This window comes from Sciurus carolinensis, chromosome 2 (assembly GCF_902686445.1).
Source record: "Sciurus carolinensis chromosome 2, mSciCar1.2, whole genome shotgun sequence".
Taxonomy (NCBI): Eukaryota; Metazoa; Chordata; class Mammalia; order Rodentia; family Sciuridae; genus Sciurus; species Sciurus carolinensis.
Genome location: NC_062214.1, coordinates 31,251,000 through 31,273,604, shown reverse-complemented (window position 1 = coordinate 31,273,604; position 22,605 = coordinate 31,251,000). Strand labels below are relative to the sequence as shown.

At 40.2% G+C, this 22,605-nt stretch overlaps 2 protein-coding genes and 1 pseudogene across 8 annotated transcripts in view; 2 read left to right on the top strand and 1 right to left on the bottom strand.

The window, feature by feature from the left end:
* Window positions 1-1,222: 1,222 nt before the first annotated feature.
* Window positions 1,223-14,114, bottom strand: LOC124977473 (uncharacterized). 7 transcript variants are annotated; one of them, XM_047541033.1, is made up of 5 exons: window positions 13,254-14,114; window positions 12,975-13,078; window positions 11,183-11,354; window positions 10,244-10,383; window positions 1,223-1,283 (listed from the first exon to the last, which is right to left on the bottom strand). In XM_047541033.1, the coding sequence occupies exons 1-3, from the start codon at window positions 13,835-13,837 to the stop codon at window positions 11,242-11,244; spliced, it is 801 nt and encodes a 266-aa protein (XP_047396989.1). In that variant the 5' UTR covers window positions 13,838-14,114; the 3' UTR covers window positions 1,223-1,283; window positions 10,244-10,383; window positions 11,183-11,241. The 7 variants fall into 7 exon arrangements, with proteins under 7 accessions (XP_047396989.1, XP_047396990.1, XP_047396988.1 ...); XM_047541034.1 differs by lacking the exon at window positions 1,223-1,283 and adding an exon at window positions 6,682-6,702; XM_047541032.1 differs by lacking the exon at window positions 1,223-1,283 and adding an exon at window positions 9,183-9,937.
* Fermt1 (FERM domain containing kindlin 1) overlaps window positions 13,072-22,605 on the top strand; it is a 42,147-nt gene continuing 32,613 nt past the window's right edge. Inside the window, exons 1-2 of the mRNA XM_047541030.1 lie at window positions 13,072-13,665; window positions 20,455-20,623. Coding sequence (XP_047396986.1) covers window positions 20,473-20,623 — 151 coding nt within the window. The 5' untranslated portion in view covers window positions 13,072-13,665; window positions 20,455-20,472. The remainder of the gene's footprint in view (window positions 13,666-20,454; window positions 20,624-22,605) is intronic.
* LOC124977472 (protein FAM76B-like) lies at window positions 16,143-17,371 on the top strand (annotated as a pseudogene).

Below are 22,605 nucleotides of genomic sequence, written 5' to 3'. Positions count from 1 at the left end.
CAACAACAGGTGTTGGCAAGGATGTGGGGAGAAAGGTACACTCATACATTGCTGGTGGGGCTGCAAATTAGTGCAGCCACTTTGGAAAGCAGTGTGGAGACTCCTTAGAAAACTTGGAATGGAACCACCATTTAACCCAGCTGTCCCACTCCTTGGTCTATACCCAAAGGACTTAAAATCAGCATATTACAGAGATACAGCCACATCAATGTTCATAGCTGCTCAGTTCACAATAGCCAGATTGTGGAACCAACCTAGATGTCCTTCAATTGATGAATGGATAAAGAAACTGTGATATATATTGTGGAATATTACTCAGCCATAAAGAATAATAAAATTATGGTATTTGCAGGCAAATGGATGAAATTGGAGAATATCATGCTAAGTGAGATAAGCCAATCTCAAAAAACCAAAGGACGAATGATCTCGCTAATAAGTGGATGATGACACATAATGGGAGGTGGGAGGGGTTAGTGTTAGGGTTAGAGTTAGGGTTAGGGAGGGGGGCAAGAATGGAGGAAGGAAGGACTGTATAGAGGGAAAAGAGGGGTGGGAGGAGTGCGGGGGAAGGGAAAAAATAACAGAATGAATGAAGCAACATTGCCCTATGTAAATTTATGATTACACAAATGGTATGCCTTGACTCCATGTACAAACAGAGAAACAACATGTATCCCATTTGTTTACAATAAAAATAAATAAATAAATAAAAATAAAAATAAAAAAAAAGATGGCTGCATCGAGTGAGAGCCCTGTGCTGCCTCATAATATGGCAGAAGTTGGAAGGGGAGATGAGACTCAGCCATGACAGAAAAGGAGACTAAACTTCTCTTGATCGCTAACCCATTCTTGTGAGAAAGGCATAAATCTATTCATGACCTCCACATGACCTGTTCCCAGGACCCACACATGTCCCAGAAGGCCTCATCTCCCAACACTGCTGCATGGAGAAATTAAGGTTCCAACACATGAACTTTGGGGCAACACACTCAAACCACAGTAACCATCTTGCATGGGCACCTACTCCACTGTCTCTTGGTTGGACCCCAAGATGCTGGAAGGAAGGCACCACTTCCAAGACGGTCGCAAATCTCCTTTGTGTTACCCTTTTATATCTTCTCATTAAAGGACTGTCAGAGGACATAGAAACAACTTGGACTTTATTTTGGAGCTTCCCCCAAAAAAAGAGATAGATGAATTCAGGTGTTCTTCTGAGGGAGGAATTTTCTGCAGGAGTTCTTCAGATGAACATTCCACCTCTGCTACCACCAACATGCATCTTACTGTAAAATACATTTTAAAACAAATATTCATACACATTTGCTATGATTAAAATTCAAAATGATTTTTTTTAAAAAACAAATATTTGTTCAATAAAAGCATTAACACATGTGTGGGAAATATCCTGCTACGTGTCATTTATCTCAATTCTGCCGAGTTTGCTGGTGTTGAGAATATTATTTTCCTAGTGAATGTTTACTAGATTTTCTATATGCTTTCTATATGCTTTCCTAGTTTAGTATTTCCTTGAGAATCTTTAAAGATTAATCAACTTTGGATTGTCCATAGGGACTCTTTGATCTATACAACTTCATTTTCTGGGCTGATTTTCTACTACTATGGCTAACATGGAACAGCCATAAGAATTTATAAGAATATATTACTAAAAGTCCTAATTTCTTTTTAAATTTTTTTCTTTAAAGATTTCAGTGAGCTAAAATTCCAGAAACTTAGAGTAAGTCTGAATCCTCTTTATCATTTAGCAAATATTTGTTTGGTGCCTACTAGGGGATAGGCCCTGAAGATAAAGCACACACTTACAGCCCTCCAGGATCTTAGAATCTAGTGGACATAAATCCCACTCAATTCTGGAAGATGTTTCTTTCCTCAGTATAGTCATCCCTCTAGGCTAAATTCTCTATAATTTTTTCAAAATCAAAATTTTTCAAGCATATCAAAGGGAGCGGAGACTCATAGGGAAAGGTGTTAGATGGGGGAGAAGTAGCTTCACATTTTACCTTCCTAACTATTGGTTGAATGTCTGGTCTTACTTATGAATCACAAAGTTCATGAGGGCAAGGACCATATCTTCCTATTTACAGCTTTATCTCCAGCACCTAGAACAGTATCTGGTACCTAGAAGGTACTCAAAACATATTGATTAATTGATTGAATCTAGGAATATTACCTGGCAGGTGGTAGGTGCTCACTGGTGGAAAGTTTAATGAATGGGTGGTTTCACAGATGAGTGAACAAGTATAGAGTTGAGTTAATAGTGAATGGGTGGGTGGAAGGGTGGGTAAGCCAACAGGTGGGTAGACAGGTGGGTGGATGGATGGGGTGGTGGGTGGATGAGTAGTCAAGCAAGTGAACAGGTGGATGACTGATTAGATGACTGGATTGACAGGTGAATAAGTAGATGATTTAAAAGATGGCAAGACTCAGTATAGGGACCTAGATATTTATGATAGTGTTCAGCTTATAGATAAACATGAATTTTCTCCAATCAGGAAGAAATCACAAAAATATCACCAGCATTTGGGTGTGTTTATGGCACAGACATAGGTGGGGTTCAGTAAATGTCTTCTGAGTGAATGAAATTTAAAAAAATAAATGAATAGGGAAAAAGCTGAACTATCAGATCTCTTTCTTAGTGTTATTTTTTTAAACCTACTTTCTTGACTATGAACAAGGATAAGAAAGGGATAAGCGAATAATTGAGGCAGTTGATATAACTTCAAAAGCACATAGTCAATGGAAACCACCAACCAGCAGATATTGCACTCTCTCTCTCTCTCTCTCTCTCTCTCTCTCTCTCTCTCTCTCTAACACACACACACACACACATGCATGCAGATATTGCATTCTCTCTCTTGCTCTCTCTCTCTCTCTCTAACACACACACACACACATGCATGCAGATATTGCATTCTCTCTCTCGCTCTCGCTCTCTTTCTCTCCCTCTCTCTCTAATACACATACACACACACACACGCATGCAGATGCACACACACACACACACACCATCAGACACCAGACTGACACACAATCCTGCAATAGCTTTGTGTGCTGGTTGCAAACACTCATAGCTGCATCCATTCCCCAAGAAAAGCTCTTGACCAATGGCACCCCCTTCACCAACTGGTTATAACATCCCTCTCCTGGCAGTGACATCCAACCTATGACTTACCAATGCAGGGCTACAAAAGGTCATCCATTTATCTCAGGTGGGGACAACTACAGGCCAATGCTGGACTTAACACAGTTACACCCTTGCTTAGTTCCTTCCCCCACCTACCCTCACTCTCTTCTCCCCATCAATGAACTGTGTGACCCTGAATCCTTGTCTCAGTCTCTGGCTCTGGGGATGACAACCAGAACAGTCTGTGATGACTTAACCCTTACCTGCATAACATTTTCCAATCGTAAAGTAAGTCTGGGGACTTGGTTACCATCTTAATGATGAGGGAGTTCTAGGGAAGAGGCTTCTATGTTCTAGCATCCAGGTCTTGACAGTTCAATTGTGTGCTCTAACCAGGGGTCCCCTTTCTCTCTCCTGGGACAGCAAGAGAGTACTTTCAGGAAAGGTTTATGACACTTGTCCATACCTAGGACCTTTGTTACATTAACCCTGTCTAGGAGGAAAGTCAGCGTTCAGGGTGAGGAAGAGGAGACAGGATCGCACGATTGCCTGAAACTAATGCTCCTTACTCACTGGGTGCATCCATAGACAAGTGCTTTCTCTATGGCTTTTCAGTCATTGTGGCAAAGCATACAGGTAGGCATTGCCACCCATAAGCAGACCCTAAGATAAGAGCTTAAGTGTAAGTGGCATGTTTGGATGGAGATCCTTGGGAGCACCCCAGGAGGATGGGGAAATGAGATCATAAAGGGAGAAGCCAGTAATGTGTGCATGGGTAGGTTGTTGGGGAAGGGGTAGGAAAGGCATTGCATTGTAAAATGGGCAAGAGTTAGGGTAGTTAAGAAAGAGCCAGAAAATTCTTCCAAGACACAGAGCACCCACCTCATCCATTAGCACTTCTGGTCAGCTTGGGTAAAAGAGCAGCTCATGGAGCAGGAAGTGGCCCTAAACCATTGCCCCAGGTCATGGGGTTTCTGCAGCTTGTGGGGTGGTGCCAGGGGCATCACCTGATTCTGCTGCCTTCAACCACTCTCCTTACATCTGGTGACAACATCTCTGGGCCATTTGGAGGACCACCAACTCTTTCAAATCCATCCTTATGGGCAGGTGCATAACCTAAGTTGGACGATTCACATGTTGGCACCTAGAAACTTGAACCGGGAGCAGAGGGACATTGTATTTGATTCTTAGAGATGATATAACCAAGTATCTCAAACTGGGTGGCTTAAAACAAAAGAAACTTACTATGTTGTAATCCTAGAGGCCAGAACTCTTAAAATGAAGGTGTCACAGCAGCTTAAAATGATACACTAGGTGTATCTAGGTGTATGAAGGTGGTATAGGAGTTTTATTCAGCCATAAAGAAAAATGAAATTATGCCATTTGCAGGAAAATGGATGGAACTAGAGATCAAAATAAGTCAAACTCAGAAAGTCAAGGATCATATGTTTTCTCTCATATGGGACGCTAGAGAGGAAAAAGGAAAAGAAAGTTGAGGGAGAGAACTCATGAAAATCAAAAGGACATCAGTAGAGGAAAGGAACTGAGAGGTGGGTGATTGGGAAGGAGGGGAGAAGTTCCGGGGAGTGATGTTTGCCAAATCATATTGTTATGTTGTGTGCATGTATGAATATGTAACAACCAATCCCGTCATTCTGTACAACAATAATTCTCCAATAGATAAGTGTGGAGAAATATTAAGGTGTCAGCAGAGCCATGATCCCTCTGAATCCTACTGGGTAAGCACCTTCTGTTTTGGACAGAATGTTTGTTATCCCCCTTTCCAAAATTCATGTTAAAATTTAATTCCTTGCCAGGCACGGGGGTGCATGCCTGTAATCCTAGTGATTTGGGAGGCTGAGGTAGGAGGATCGCAAGTTCAAGGCCAACCTCAGCAACTAAGCGAAACCCTAAGCAACTTGATGCAGTCCTGTCTCAAAACAAAATATAAAAAGGGCTGGAGCTGGGAACGGTGGCACACACCTGTAATCCCAGCAGCTCGGGAGGCTGAGGCAGGAGGATTGAGAGTTCAAAGCCAGCCTCAGCAATAGAGAGGTGCTAAGCAACTCAGTGAGATCCTGTCTCTAAATAAAATACAAAATAGGGCTGGGGATGTGGTTCAGTGACTAAATGCCCCGGGTTTCAATCCCCAGTTTAAAAAAAAAAAAAACTGAAGTCCTAATATGATGGAATTTGGAAGTGGGGTCTTTGGGAGATACTTAGCTCATGAAACTGAGTTCTTATGAATGGGTGCCTTACAGGAGAAACCAGAAGTCCACCTTGTCCTATTCCTACCATATGAGGACAAATGTCACCATCAGCAGCATAGAGGACCCTCACCAGAACTCAACCACCCTGGCACCCTGATCATGTACTTTCCAGGCTCTATAACTATGAGAAATTCCTGTTGTTTTAAACCATCCCATTTGTGGGTTATTTTGCTGTTGTTGTTGTTTTTCATAGCAACTCAAGCTGCCTGAGACACCTTCTTTGCTTTTCTGGGGCTTGCTGATGATCCATGACATTCTTTGTGTTATAAATGTATTACCCTAATCTATGCATCCATCATCTTCCTCAGCCACCTTCTTCCTTTGTCTCTGTCTCTCCTCTTATGAGAATACCAGTCATATAGCTTGGGGTCCAAGCCAGTATGACTTCGTTTTTGCTTGATTACATTTGCAAAGACCCTATTTCCAAATAAGGTCACATTCAGAAGTACTAGGGATGAGGACTTCAGTCTATCATTGGGGGGACACAAGTCAACTCATAACACAGGAAGCTGAAGACACGGCAAGCCCATGCATTGCAAGAAAGGAGGCTGGAGGAACACTCTAGACCACTGATTGACCTTGACTTGTGCTTTCCAAAGTCTACCTGGGAGATTTTCTTTGATTCTGTGGATCATATCCCAATATCCTTACCATAAGCTCTTTTTAATTTTGTGTTTCTCCCCTTTCTGATACCAAGTTGGTTTATGTTGCCTACAACAGACTATCCTAAATAGTTAGACCCAATCCTCCAAGACAAAGGGGCTTAATGTGTTGCAAACACCCCACCACCCCGCAAGCTCTCCCATATCCCCTTTTCCATCAGCCTTGAAGGATGAGTTTGGCAAGAGGCCAAGTGGCTCCTTTGTGGACTTGGTAAAAACCAAAGGTCTTTTCCAGTCTCCATTCTCTAATGAAGTGCCTCTCTCCCTCTGTATTTTAGGTGAAGCTTTGCTAGTTCACTTGTTAGACAGTGTTGGATCTTTTCCCTGCATTTCTCACAGGGTTATTGTGAGAATTAAGTAGGTAAATGAACATGTGAACCACCAAACATGAACCACCAAGTGTTGTGCAATAGCGAAGTCCCAATCTGTAACTGAGGAGAATCAAGCAGTAAACTTTAGCTTCAGAACACCCCTTTGGTTTATAATCAACCCCTTACCCTGGGGTTTATTTCCCTTTTAAAACATTTTTTATTACCTGAAATTAGGTTGTATTTGTATTAACCTACCCAACTTTTGGTCTTCTTTGCCAGAAGACAAGTTTCACAAAGCAAGCACTTGATTTCACTCACTGATGTATCCACAGTGTCCGGGAAAAAAAAAACAAGTGAATGAACAAATAAAATGAATAGGAAAACAAGTTCCAAATTGGCTGCATGGTTAGCATTGCAGACAGGTTACTTAACCTGAGTCTTAATTTCCTCCTCATTAAAATAAGGATAATAAGATCTACCTGGGTAATTATTATAGGAACTCCAATGAAGGAAGACTAGTTTTTCAAAATGTAGTCTGCAGAACAGCAGCATTGGGACCTCCTGGGAGCTAGAATGCAGATTCTCAGGTCCCATCCCAAACCTAGAGTCAGAAGCTGCGTTTTAATAAGATCCCCAGGAGCTTCATATGCCCATTACAGTTTGAAAAGTCTTGAACTAAGGTATGTGAAAATATTTTATAAACTGTAAAGCAATAAACACATGCAGGACCCTTATTATATTTTCAATTGTGTGCCATACATTCCCAAGAAATTTCACTTACCTGTTCAAAACTGTCTATCCCAAGGGCCTGCCAGAACAAATTTTGATAAAATACAATTCATGATAACAACAACAATGATCTCAGAGGACCTCTGACATATTGTTAAAGGTAATATTACTGAGTACAATCTTTTTGGCAAAAAAAAAGAACCCAAAACTGATAATCATACCAAAACCTTTTAAATACACATAATCTTTGACCAAGTAATCCTATATATAAAAATAAAAAATGTCATAAGGAAGCAATTAAGCTTGACAAAGATTTAGCTTGGTTTTAGGTTGGGGAAAAATGGAGATAATTCAAAACAGTAGATTCAATGGATTAAAATAAATTGGGTACATATGAATAATACAAAGCTTTGAAATTACATTAGGAATTATGAAAATATATTTCTATCACAAGTAGTCAGTTGAGCAAGATCATGTAGTGCAATTTAAAAAAACAAAAAACAAAACAAAACAGCTTTGTTTTGTTTCCCCTTCTGCCTTTTGAGAAAAAGGACATTGGTTTTCAGTCCCACAGAAGAAAATCAGAACAGTTTTCATGGGACAACTAGGCCTCTAGTATCATGAAAAGTGCTCCAAACACTGCTGGCCTTTGGGGGAAATCTGTTTAGTAACAGGTTGTCCAGTTCCATGTAATAATTAAAAGGTCAATCTTCCTTCAAAGTTAAAATTTCTCCTTCCTCCAACTGTTGTTGTCATAGCCTGGCCACCTGCAGAGCTAGGTCTTAAAGGAAGCACAGGAATTGCACATGAAGAACGAATGGGGAGAGCAGTCCAGATGCAAGAACAGTCTAAACAAAGGTGGGAAGCACTGAGCAAACCATCCTGGGAGGCACAGCCCTCATTGTGGCAATAAAGTTTCAGACTCTGCCATAAACTCAACCTCTTTCACAACTAGATACAATTGGAAATTTGCAAAAGAAGCATTGCATGTGTGTGCAGACAGTCTTGTGAGCTCTTGAGAACATTGCTTTAGAAGTTAAATGGGTGAATTCAAATCCCTAATTTGCCAGGCAGTAGCCTGGTGATCCCAAGCAAATTGTTGAAACTTCCATTTTCTCATCTGTAAGATGTTACCTGAAGTTATGAGATAATGCATGCAAAGAAAGAGTCACTGTGCCTGGAACATAGAAAGAGCTCACCAAATGCTTACTATATAAATGGCTGCTTGGGTGACCCAGGACACTGCAGACCTCACACACACACACACACAAAAAAAAAAAAAAAAAAAAAAACACAAACACACACACACACACACACACACACACACACACACACACACCTGCACCTGTCCCCAGCCATCAAGATTTGGAAGCAACCAGGCCATGGCCATATGTAATTCCAACTAAGCAGTTGGGGCCATCTGCCTCCATTCCCACCTCAAGAGCTATACTCTTCCTAGAACAAAGATGCCAAAGAGGTGCTCATCACGTGCCTTGGGAGCCAGGGGCTAGCATCAATCCAGAACTGAACTTAGAAGAAGAAAGACACTTCTTTTAATTAAGTGTTTAAAGAAGACAGACTTGCAGAGACCAATGGGAAGTGGAGACCACAGACCCCTTCCAGAATGCTATAACTTCCCTAGAATAATCTTGGGATCTTTGTGAGTTGGTCGGGGAAGGGACATCCAACAACAACAGATCACATTTCTTACCATTTCTCTGAGAGGAGGAAGAAAGGCAGGGGAGAGGGAATGATGTGAGATATTTTTGAAAAATTACTTACTTTAAATGTTTTAGTAAATTAAAACTTGTGTTTGATTAAAAGTAACAACTCCATCCTCAGTGTCCTCCCATTCCACAGCCTACTTCCCAAGGGCAACCATTTTCAGTACTTTTGACTTTTTTATATAGTCCTTCCTCATTACTAGAAAATTCCATATTTGTGAATTTGTCTGCTAGCTAGATTTTATTTGTAATTCCAAAATCAATCTTCATGGTGCTTTTGCTCTTAGTAGAAATTAAAGAAACACTTTAATTTGCCCCTAATGTGCTGAAGAAACACTCTGCTTTCTGCTTTCATGCAGAGATGACCAGAGGTTGGAGACCACACGGCAGTGTACGGTAAGAAGCTCTGGTTCTGGGGCCACTTGGATGGAATTCAAATCCAAACTCTGGCCCCTATTAGTGAGGTGGTCTCAGGCCAGCTGCTTAACACTTCTAACCCTTGGACTTTTTTTAAAAATAGGATCAGGCTGGGGATATAGATCACTGGTACAGCACTTGCCTGGCATGCATGAGGCCCTGGATTCAATCTCCAGGACCACAGGCCAGGGGAGATCTACCAGGATAGGTTGTGTATAGGATCAAGGGTTGTAATCTATGTGAAATGTGTGTGTGTTCACACAGAGCAATGGTCAGTGTTGGCTAATTCCATGTTCGCAGTAGCTTTATAAAACAGAACTACCATGAATAATGAGAATTAAACACAGGACACTGGAGAATACTAGAAGTTTCCCTTGGAGATCTTGTGGCTGTCTTGAACAACACATACTACCCCCGCATCCAGTGGTACATGGGCTCTTTCAATTACCCTTATAATCATGGTATTACAAGGGTCTGCTATTCATTTACCTTACACAGCTGCCTATACCTGCTTTGGTTTGAAGAAAGTGGTACTTTATTCTTTCAGCTCAAATTATGGGACTCTCATTCAAGTTGGACCTGCACCCACAGCAGAGAGAGCCTGCCCTGGCAAAGGAAAATGTCTCAATCTCTCCTGTCAGCAGTTTGCTTCTGGTCTGGGCATATCCTCTCTATTAATAATCTGTTGAAAAAGGCAAAAAGTCATCCATTCAAATCAACATTCTGTTCCAGCCTCTGCCAGCTCACTATCTGCACCTTAAAGTATTATATATGGAAGTTTGAGCAAACATTTGCCTCTGTGTAACAAGAATCCACCAGCTTTCCTGCCTGCAATGTTTGCCCCTCCTTGCCCAAAGACCCACCTGCTCCTACACCTCACTTCTGGATATGAAATTATATGTCAGGTATATATAACATAACTCACTACAGACATTATGGCAACGTTAAGTAGAAACATAATTGAGTGAAAAATAATAACAATACTCACAGTATCTTTGAGGACAGCAAAAGAAAGACACTTGGAACTAAGCACCAAAAACAGTGTCACAGTGACTGGGGCTGAGGAGGTAGCTCAGTTGATTATGTGTTTGCCTAGCAAGCCTGGGGCCATGAGTTTGATTTCCAGCACTGTAAGGGGGAAAAAAATTAAAAAGCAATACCTATAACAATATTCAGATCTGACATGAGGGAGGAATCACCATTGCAACATGTGACCTTGACTTCACTACTCTTGCTACTGCTCCCAGCCAGTGCTGTCACATCCCTTCTACATCAGGAGGTCAACCTTGCAACCTCCAGGAATCCGCCAACACTGCACTACCATCATCACAGTCACTCACCCATGTCAACACTCATGTCAGAAGGATGGAAGCTCCATGTTTACCCTTTCTCCACACCTCACTCACTTCCAAATTAAAGTCATGCCTTCGTGTATCTGAATAAAATAGCTGAGGTCATAGACCTGTGTCCCAGCTGCAAGGGAAGCTGGGGATTTGAGTTCCGACTTCTTGACTGGGATAAAAACATAGGTATTTCCATGCATATTAAAGAGGACTTTCCAAGAATGGTGGGCAGTCATGAATATGACTGATGTCTACTACAATCACCCAAATATGTTAAAGTGAGAAAAGCAAAACGCAGAACAATATGCTGGAAATCCTATTACTTGCTTAAGAAGCAAAAAGAATCTACATGTATAGACTGTTTCTGGAAGGTTCCAGAGAAACAGGTAACTATTATCTCTATGGAAAGGAACTTTATAATTAGCGGGGAGGAAGACCTAATTACCCCTCTATCTCCTTTGTGTCTTTTGCCTGAGATGGATGCAGTGTAACAAAAGAGAAAGGGCAAAGGAAGAGAAAAGGGAAGGAGCTCTGCAGGAGAGAGAGCGAGAGAGAGAGAAGGAGAGTCATCATGTGTTTCTTGCCTCTCCATTGTGGACATTATGGCCTCCGGTGAAGTTCTTTTTATTCTTCGTGTTCTTGCTCACCCTTCTTCATCCAGAGGCTGTAGATACATCAGGACACACCCTTTACACCATGGCAAGGAGAACATTTTAGAACTTGCCTGGGCATTGAAAGTGCTGGTTATCCATCCAGCTGGAAAAGAGAACATAGCTATTATAAGTACATTCCACTTCCAGTAGGAAAAAAACACGTTCTCCCCACACATGAACACAGCCGGTCCTATTGTGTGCATCCCAAAGTCTTGATGAAAATAAAAATACTTTTTAGGTGTCTGTTGCATTCTTACCTTAGTTGGCAGATGTTTAGCCTGTTTATAAGCTGAAGACTTAATGGAGAAGTTTATATTAGGTAGTACCCCATTAGATTTGTCAAAGGAAACCATCAATCAGAAAAAAAAAAAACAAACTCCACCTCCTTTCTCTTTCAAGCAGCTTTCTCAGTCTAATTAAATTGTAGAAAACATAGAATTTTTTTTTTTTTATTTGAAGGTTCATCTAAGAAAGTGGGAAGGTGCTAGTGGAAGAAAGCTGCTCAGGTTTAACAAGTTTTAAGCAGCTGGGACTTTCAAAGGACCTCTACTTGTTTATATCCCTTTTGTGTTCAATGAATATGAACTATGACCAAATTTCTCATGCAGGCAAATCTACTCATGTCTGGCATGATAATGTAGACATGATTTCCTTTTCCTTTTTTCTTTTTGGCAGAACTAGGGATTGAACTCAGGGTTGCTCCACCCTTAAGCTACATTCCCAGTCCTTTTTATTTATTTTTTATCTCTTTTATTTTGTGACATGGGTCTCTTAAGTTGCTGAGGCTGGCCTTGAATTTCTGATCCATCTACCTCTGCCTCCCAAGTAGGACATGACTTTCCTTTTTGATGGTATTAATTGCCAAGTCAGTTTATCAGTGTATGGGTAACTAATGATAGATACTATTTCATTATTTGCACCATGAACATGGAAGATTTTTTCACTTTTAGAAATTTATTTGATTATAAATACATTATTACATAACATCAATCAAAACAAAAAGCTTGAGTAACAGAATTAAATCTAAAAAAATACAACTGTATGTAATCTACAGGTGACTACATCTAAGGACACAAAAGCTAACCTCAGGAGCTTTTGCTCTTTTGAAAGCAAAAAGATATAAGAATGTTACATACAAAAGTCAGCAAAAGAAAGCTGGGGTGGCAAAATTATGGTATGCAACACATTTTAAAACAAAAAGTTATATGAGATAAAATATCTTACATTTAAAATTTTTTTTGAAAAAAAGGAAGAGTAGAATATTACACAAAGATAAAAGGAACCTTTCCCTAGGATACCGCAACAAGTGTGGATACTTCCAAAATATAAAAAGGTAAGATAGAGAGAATTGAATAAAGAAATAGAGACACTTTAACACTAAGAAAAATGAAGTCATATAAAATGGTCATCTCAAAACAAAAGACTTTGAAAAAAATATTTTAAACCAATTAGACTTTATATTCTCAATGATCCGAATAGCAAAGGGAATATTATACTACACAGACCATCTTGTAGGGAATGAAATCAATGAAATCCGGCAGGAAGGTGGCAGTCTGGACTGGATGGTGATCCTGAGGTGAGCCATCCAGGTGCGGCCCAGCCAGACTTCCGTATCAGACCTGGCCTCGGGTCACCTGGGGTCTTCCATCCTTAGGTACCTCACTCTTCCTGAGGATTTACATCACCGCCTTACTCAGAGATGAATCGCTTTTGTTTTTCCCACCTCGTTGATCACAGGCACTGCAGGGCTCTTTATAAAGCGAGACAGCTGTTCTGATCAGGAAGCGGGAGTTTCCAGTGCTGGGCGCACCGCGCGGTATAGTGTACCTAGAGCGCAGGGAAAAGTGCAAAGTTTCCAGCGCATGGGCCAATCCCGGGCGGGCCTGGGAAAACCGGGAAAATAGGAGGCGGTCTAAGAGAAGAGGGATAAGAGGTTGCAGGAGAGGGCACAGGGTGTTCCAGGCCTTTCCGCCCTCCTGCCCCCAAACAACCCTTTTAACACCTTTTGCCCTTTACAAATCTGCAGATCGTGCCTCCTCTTCTAGACAGCAAGACCCAGCAAGCCCGGGGCTGGGCGTGCTCTCGCCTGCCCTGCCGCGCTGGCCTTGGAGATGAAGCTGGGGGCCGAGTAGAGCGAAGACCCTGCACCTGGTGCGTGATACGGGGCTGCGGGTTGACGCCGAGCTTCTGCGGGAGGTCCGGGAGCGAGCGGTCAAGCCAGTGCACCCAAGCCACCTGCACCAGCGTTTCCACAGCCCCGCCGAGCTGCCGCCGCGACTGCGTGCCCCCGCCGGTTCCACTTCTCCAGCGCCGCCCGCGGTCCCGCCTGGGGTGGTCTCCGCCCTGGTCTCTAGGGGAGCACCTTTTCACGTGCCGATCTGCAAGGCTGGACGCAACAGGCTCCGGGAAAGGAGGTGGGTGCTCAGGAATTAGGTCTGGGCGCCGGGGGTCTGGAGGCTTTGATGTGCACTGCTGAGTCTTGAGACCGCCGACCCCTTCATTGCTGCAGCCCTCTGCATATTTAAATGGCTGTTGGATTGAAAATAATGTCGTCTGTGTGTGACCATTTTCTTTGGCCCTGTGCATCCGGCTGCGCAAAATAAACTTTATGTCCTGTCCCGGATGCTGCAGCGTTAATGGGTAAGGGGCAGATTTCTGCCCACCCAGCACCAGCCCCAGGACCCCGCAGTGCTAGCAATAAACAGGGCGAATGACCTTCAGACACCGTGCACCCTCTGATCCTCCAGAGGAAGGAAGCGTCAGGTTTATTTCCCCACCATCCACATTTTTTCCCTCAATTTCTCTCTGGCATTTTCTGTGAAGTGCCGGTGAATTTCACCAGGAAAGGCATGTCTACCATCGCGTTTTGTTTCTTGCTTGGACCTCCTTGGATGCGTTTTCCTCAGTTAAAGTTTGCTGTTCTCAACAAGTAACAACTTGCTGCAGATGAGAAGTTCATTCAAAAATGAAGGCTCAGAAAGGTAGGAAAGGAATGTGGGGAAACCAGATTGTCTGAAATAGGTGGAACTTCGTTGTAAGGGAATCGCCATCTATTGCCTATACAAGGAGTGTTTTCATCAACAAGGGTTAGGAAAAGACATGGTGTCTTGATTGCCTGTGGAACAGCAGCAAGGAGTCATCTTCAAAGAAAGGTGATTTTATTTATGTACAAAACATCTTTAAAACAAAAGCTCAGATCATAGCAATTTAGAAATCATAAGGCTCTCAAAATCAAGCAGTTCAATATCAAGTAGTGAATTGACTGTGAAGGAGCTCTCTTTGTTGTCTCTTCACTGGTAAAGATTTGTGTTGATAGAAGTACTTGGTAAAGGCTACAGTTTCCCTCTGAGGTTTTAAACGTTGTCTTTCATGTTAACTACCCAGGAGATTTCCCAGTGTGGTAGGCAAGTAAGAGTAAGACAGATGTGGATTAATTAATGTCTGGGCTCCACTATCTAACCCTTGTGACTTCAGACAAGTAGCCTAACCTCTCTGAGCCTGAGTTTCCTCATTTCTAAATGGGAATTGCTGAGAGGATGAAGGAGGTAACTCAAGGACAGTAGTTAATGCAGAATACATCACCCAGAAAATGACGCTGCAAGCTAATGATGACAGAAGTCAACAGTGAGGCCTACTATAATCTCTGCAGGGAATTGCTTGTGCAAGAGGTTGCCTGTGTGCCTCTGCATTGAGAGTTCTATGCATCGCAGCCTTGGAAGAATCCTGTGGTTATAAAACATTAGGAAATACCTCTGAACTCTTGATTGATTCAGACATACTAAATCTGCCCTAAGCCTGTTCGGATTTGCAGCGTTCTATTTAACTACACTGTGTACTTTGAGATTCTCCTGGTGCTTACAAATGTGTAGTTTCATATAAATTCAAAACGGTTATGATGTGGATGGTTTAATTTTATTCCTGGGGCTAGGGTTGTAGCTTAGTGGTAGAGCACTTACCTAGCTCATGTGAGGTACTGGGTTCAATGCTCAGCACCACATGAAAATAAATAAACAAAATAAAGATACTGTGTCCATCTATAACTAAAAAAAAAAAGAGGAAGAAAATTAAAAAACAATGTTCCTCTGATGTCATCATAATCCCAGTCTAATATTGATTTGGTAGGTCGAAGGGTAGAATTGAGTCCTGGCGCTAATTTTTCGTTTGGCTGTTGTAACTCAAAATGTGACCCAAGGACAAGCATCACTTGGAGCTTGTTAGAAATGCAGGGACTCAGGGACCCACTCCAGACCTGCAGAATGGAATCTGCATTTTAATAAGATCCCCAGGGAAACTGTGTGCCTACAGTTAGAGAAGAAGCCCAACCATGGAAATGTGAGTTCATTGATTTTTCTCAACGTAGGCCTTACGAAAACATAGATTCCTCATAATCACTTAAATGATTTTAATTTTAGATCTTTAAAACAACCAGGATCTGTAGTATCATTTCTTACTATTTAAAAGACACCGACATCTCAAGTTTTAAGTTTTGCCAGTTTGGGATTCGAGTGTTCAGTGTTGACACTGCTTAGTTCCTTCGAGTTCATAGGTTTGAAGTTTCCACGCCCATCTGCACTTTGAAGAGTGGGCTTTTTATGTCTCTCACCCTGTTTTACAACATTTTGCCAAAAGTGCATTTATATATCAACTTCTTTATGATCTAAAACAATAACTTAAGTAAATACATGCAGTAATTATTAATGGTCTCTATCGTTATATGTGTTTAAAGTAGAATAATAGCGGCGTCTGCGGGCCTGGGGCTCTTGCAGCGAGGCCCTGGTTGGCAGAAGGAAAGGGGGGGGGGGGGGGGAGTCCGCGGCCCCGGCAGCTGCGGCGCCTCCGTGGGGCCCCGCCTCGAAGCCGGCGGCTGTGGAGGAGGAGATTGAGGAGCAGGATGGCGGCCTCGGCCCTGTACGCTTGCACCAAGTGTACTCAGCGTTATCCCTTGGAGGAGCTCTCCCAGGGCCAGCAGCTCTGCAAGGAATGTCAGATTGCACATCCCATTGTAAAATGTACTTACTGCAGGTCAGAATTTCAACAAGAGAGCAAAACGAATACAATATGTAAGAAATGTGCTCAAACTGTGAAGCAATTTGGGACTCCCAAACCTTGTCAGTAGAGTAACATAATTGCAGCATTTATTGGTACCAAGTGTCAGCGTTGCACAAATTCTGAAAAAAAGTATGGACCACCTCAGACCTGTGAACAGTGCAAACAACAATGTGCTTTTGATCAGAAGGAGGAAGGAAGAAGAAAGGTTGATGGAAAGTTACTTTGCCGGCTGTGTATTTCATCATACAAGAGAGTTTTACAGAAGACAAAAGAACAAAGGAAGAGCCTGGAATCTTCACATTCAAATTCTTCATCCTCATCTCTTAACGGAGAAAGACCAGTATCATTCTAAACACCATCACCACCATCATCATCATCACCATCCTCACCGCAGTAGCCATCACAAAATCAGCTACCTAAGTCCAGAACAAGAGCAGGGACTGTGGAAACAGAGCCATAAATCCTCTGCAGCAATTCAGAATGAAACTCCAAAGAAAAAGCCCAAATTGGAATCTAAGCCATCTAATGGAGATAGTAGCTCTATAAATCAGTCAGCAGATAGTGGGGGAACAGACAATTTTGTCCTTAGAAGTCAGCTGAAAGAAGAGATGATGTCACTTAAGCATCTCTTACAGCAAAGAGACCAGACAATTTTAGAAAAAGATAAAAAGTTAACTGAACTAAAGGCAGACTTTCAGTACCAAGAGTCAAATTTGAGAACAAAATGAACAGTATGGAAAAAGCTCACAAAGAAACTGTGGAACAACTTCAGGCCAAAAACAGAGAACTGCTCAAACAGGTTGCAGCATTGTCCACGGGTAAAAAGTTTGACAAAAGTGAAAGCATACTAACATCTCCTTGAAAAAGTTATTTATTTAGTGTTTCTGCTTACAGTGTAAATTTGGGGGGGAAATTCTGTGAAGCCCTTAAATTCTGTGTTGTGGAAAAATATTTTTCAACACCAAATGAATTGGCGTGTTTCCTATTCACTTTTGTAATTGATATACAGCATTTTTTAAGTTGTAAAACATTCAAATAAAACTTCAACTGGTTTGAATTAACTTTCTAATTATTTGATATCCAGGAAATTTTTGCCAGCAATAGTATTAAACAGTTGTAAAGGAGTGCATGAATAGTGCTCTTTCTAAAATGAAACATGCAATAATAGAGGTAGGTAAGGTTTTAGGAAGTCAAAGAGCAGGGTTTTGGGGGTTTTTGTTTAACACTATGCTAATTTCAGAAAAAAATTAGTTTCTGTTTAGAAATACAACAACTTTTAAACAAGGATAATGGTGAACGCTTTTTTTTTGGAATTCTATTTTTACTTTGCATCAACACAAATTTAGGTGAGAATCATGGTGCTTTTATTAAATGAACTTCAGAGTATATGTAAGTATGTTTTTAAAAGTTACATCATGGGCTGGGGAGATAGCTCAGCTGGTAGCTTGCTTGCCGCGCAAGCACAAGGCCCTGGGTTCGATTCCCAGTACCCCCCAAAAAAAGAAGTTACATCATTAACATCAGTTAGTACCTAGCATTTTCATTATTGGTATAGGATTAATGTTTATTGTACAGTATCCAAGGTAAAACGTGTTTTTGTTTTGTAAAAACTACTGTAGATTTTTACTTACAAGTGCCTTTTTGCCACCTAATGTTTTGATTTATAGGAATGCTGATATTTTGTACATACAATTTGTTTTAAAATCATGTTCAATAAATGTTTGTATATAAATACATATGTATAGAAGCCTATTTCAAAAAGAAAGAAAAGTTGTTAATAACGTTTGAGGTTGCATTAAAGAACTAACTGATAATACATAAACTTTAGGTGATTTATGGTTGGTTTTTCTATGTAATAAGGGAAGGTGTTGGTCACTGAATTCATTTAATTATGTTGAAGTATTTCCCTAAAGATTTAATTTTAAATAATTTCTGATAGTGTTTTTATTTTTTATGTTATGTGGCTTCATGTTCATATTTTGTGAATTACTTGTTTTGCTTTTATATATATATGTGTGTAAATATATATATATATATATATATATATAAAATTTCTTTAAAGTTTATGTTTCTGCAGTGGTCCATATATCTGCTTTCCCCATAACTTGTGGTTATCTAAGTTAATATTTATGTGCTCAATACTTATTTTGTAAACTTAATGCAAATCTGGGAAATTAAATAACTTTATAATCTAATCTGTGCTTACCTTTGAATAAATTGAGTCTAATGTTCAGGCACTATTTATAAGTAAATTGTCTCAAAGTCTTCAAAATTGCCTACAAAAGGTTAAGATAATGTGGAGTAGCTTATATGAAGTTATTGACTAATATTCTGATCTAGTTGTTTTCAGTCTATAGTAGGAATTGATCTACTTAATATCAGTTCAGATTTTTAGTTCAATACTAAAACCTCAGGCATTGTTAGATACACTGTACAGAGTGAAAGAGTTAGTTCTCTTAGGAATTTATGGACAAAGATAAACTTCTAATAAATTTTAAATTGATCTGTTTTGAAGGTTTGGTTTTTAAATGTTGATTATGAATTTCATATCAAATTGACTTTCTTAATGTTATTATAGCAATTCTTTTTAACATCATTCTTGTTTCGGTGGATTATTCTGTAATTGCTCATTGATAACGAATCTTTGTCCAATTTGGAAACACATAATTTAGGGAAATTTTCAAGAAATAGTAAATGATTGAATCTGCCATATTTGGAAAAATTAAGCTGGTTTTTTAAAATGAGACCTTCATGCAGTAATCTTCTTAAATTTAGTATTCTCAACCATGGTAGATACTGCCTTAACATGAATTTTAATGTCTGCAATATTTGCTGAACTCATAAGGTGGTCACTACCTTTCTTTAAAAATTGTAATGTTTTATATTCTGGTTTCATAGCCGTTTATCAATCCACAGTGATCATTATGATTCTACAATAAACTGTGTGATGGTTCTTATACCTTCTTGGAAAGGCTACACAAGAAAATCGCCCATCTCCCATTAGCTGAAGTTAAAATAGAAAATCAGTTTAAATGATTAAGCTTTGTAAATTTCAAGGCTAAAACCATTTAGGGGCTTCACAGTTTTTAATCCTAATTAAATACCCTCTCTATTTCATGACCTTATTTTCTAATTTAAACTTTTTGCAATTGTATAAACTAGTAATTGAGTCCCAGTCCTATCTGTAGTGTATTGACATAATGAGCTGATATTCCTTAAATGTGGACCTGTAAGGAGATACTATGGTGTGCTGTATTGTGCTTCTAGCCTGTTTTCCACGATTAATTAGCATTTACCAGTGAGGGTCATTTTGACTCAAGTAATTTGTGTATTAATAGCCTGTGAATATTGCAGTCCTTTTTAGATGGTATTGGTCTAAATAAGCATTCAGCAGTGAACCTGTTAAACTGTTCACATGTATAGACTATTGAAATACTGTACTTGTACACATCTGACTGTTGACATTTTGTACTTTTTTTCTAAATCCAATATTTCACACTAAAAACTTGTCAAAAAAAAGTAGAATAATGACTGACATTGAAATCATTTTGTTGTGTGTTTATTTTTTGAGCTTTCATGCCAGAAGATACAAATATTTACGGGAGGAATGTAGTAATACATATTTATTAAAGATAGAAATTTTAATGGCATCTTTTTTTAAAGTCAACCTTGTTGAAGTATAATTTGCATGCAACAAAATACATCAGATTGTATGTACATTTAAAATCTGTATGTTTTATTTTAGGTAAATTGAACCTCGATAAAGTTGATTTCTAAAAAATGTATCATGGAGAATTCTTTAATTGGAATCATTCAGAAGAACCCAGAACACTCAATAGGGAAGGAAAGTAAAGATTGATGTACTGGGTGGGCAAAGGACAAAACATAGCTAAGTGGCCCTGGAGGAGTGGATGTAAAGAGAAAAAGAAAATACATAAATTTAGATGGCTTAGGTTCATTTTTATGAGACATTTTGTCTTTATCATTAAGATGCTGGATTTAATGTCTGGGCACCAGGAACTCTGTGGAGTTTTTTGAAGACCAGGCAAAAATGAAACCCAGAAACAAAAGTGTCTTGCTCTGTGGGATCTACTGCTGGCCATTAGGTTCCCTTCTCACCCATTCTGATCCATGTCTTCATTTTTATTTGGCAGACACCTACCTGTGCCACAATGATCTCATCCAATGACTTTGCATCTGCTTCCTGGGAACTCGCGGTCCAAGTTGACCATCCGAATAAAGAGGAGCAGAGGAACATCACGCTGAGAGTGTCTGGAGACCTGCACGTCGGGGGTGTGATGCTCAAGTTGGTGGAACAGATCAGTAAGTTCTTTTTTCTGGATGGTTTCTATGTGGTAGGAACACTCTGTTACATCACTGCAGTGTGGTTGGTCTAGGTCGTCTGATCGTGTAATTTCTTCTGGTCGTTCATCTTACAGTGGCTCATAGAGTACAGCCCTCTTCCTGGTTCCCCAGTCTCTCCCAGGATGAAGAGGAATAGTAAGTCCTGCAGGAGCCTCGAACTGACTCTACTACCTTTGTAAAAACTTGACTCTTTGGTGACAAACTCATGCTCCCCAGTAGGTATAATGCTGTACTTCTACATCTATGAGACCCCTGCCACTAGTGACATCTAAGATGATTTTAGGTGACATGGCATTAAGCCACTGTTAATACTTGATTGCTTCATGATCAGGTGCCCTTGGTACAGATGTGTCTTTTAGCACTGTTAATCAGCTTTCCGTCACTGTGACAAAATGCCTGAGAAAATCAACTTAAAGGAGGCAAGGTTTATTTTGGCTTGTGATTTTGGATGTTTCGGTCTACAGTTAGTTGGCTCCATTACTTTGGGTCTGGGTTGAGGCCAAATATTATGGCAGGAGCTTGTAGTAGAGGTTACCTCACGGTGGCTAAGAAGCAAAGCAATAGAGAGAGAGAGGAGGAAAAATAAACCCTTCGAAGGCATGCCTCCAGTGACCTGCTTCCTATATCTAGACCACCTCCTAAAGTTTCCACCTCCCATTAATGTCACCAGCTGGGGATAGGACTTCAGCACATGAGCCTCTGGGGGACATTCCAGACCCAAACTATAAAAACACTTATCTGTCATGTGCTACTGTACTTGTTCAAACAAAGAAAGAGGAATCTCCTGGGTCAGAGTCTTCACATCAGGGGTCAACATGTCAACATTATTGGACCTAAAATGTAATGACATTCTATTTTCTTTGTTGATTTAAAGCCTTTGATAATGGCTTTCCATTTATGCTAATGAGATAAAGCCTTTTTAAGTAAGTCTTGACTGAAATGTAATACACAACTGGAAAAGTACATTTATCATCAGGGTATGGTTCAGTGAATTTTCAGTCATATAACTAATCATCCAGATTACAGAGACCATTACCTGTTTCTTCATTTGTTCCCTCACCCGCACCCCATACCTGATTTCTCCTGGTTATTACTCTACTAAGGGTAGCCACTATCCTGGCCTCTAACATCACAGAAACAATTTTGCTTGTTTTTGAACTTCATATGAATGTAATTTTACAGGATATACTCTTACACATTTTCTTTCACCCAATGTGTCTGAGATATTCATTCATGTTGCTTCAATTCATTTATTTTATTTTCTTGCTATATAATATCCCATTGTATTAATCTGCCACATTTTATGTTTACCTTTTGGACATTTGAGTTGTTTCCATTCTTGATCCTTAAAGATCATAGAATATATAATAATTGCCTCAGCCTCTGAATAGCTAGTATTACAGGGGTGCACCTGGTGAACATTTCTGATGGGTATTGCATTTGTCCATTTTCATTACTACAACACAATACCACAGGCTACTAACTTTATAAAGAAACAAGATTATAGTTTGACTCATAGTTCTGGTTAAAGGTCTAAGGGCCACATCTGATGGTGGCCTTCTTTTTGGCCAAGTCAACATGGGGCATCACATGGCAAGAGACAAGGATTGTACATGTAGATCTGCCTTGTTTTTCTCCCTCTTCTTATAAAGCCACCAGAATTTGATCATAGAGGTTCCACTCCAATGACCTTAGCTAATCCTAATTACTTTCCAAAGACTCCACCTCCAAACACCATGGTCAGAGTAAGTTTCCACCTGTATTCCTAAGAAGAGGGATCAAACCTCAACACGCGAAGCCCTGGGAGATCAAACCACATCCAAACCATTGCAGATATGAAGCACAGAGAGAAATTGCCAAGTCACAGGATTTTCCAGAATGATGCTACAAATTTATATGTCTACCAACAGCATTGAGAGAAAATTTTTTCTAACTTAAAA

Bases quoted from the DNA above. Each gene is read 5' to 3' on its own strand.
- LOC124977473 (XM_047541033.1), bottom strand. From the start codon at position 13,837: ATGCACAGGGCCAAAGAAAATGGTCACACACAGACGACATTATTTTCA. The intron at 13,079-13,253 runs GTGTTAAAAGGG...CCTGCGCTCTAG, and splicing joins AGATTTGTAAAGGGCAAAAG to GTACACTATACCGCGCGGTG. The intron at 11,355-12,974 runs GTGGGAAAAACA...TCTCTTTTCCAG, and splicing joins CAGTGCCTGTGATCAACGAG to CTGGATGGATAACCAGCACT.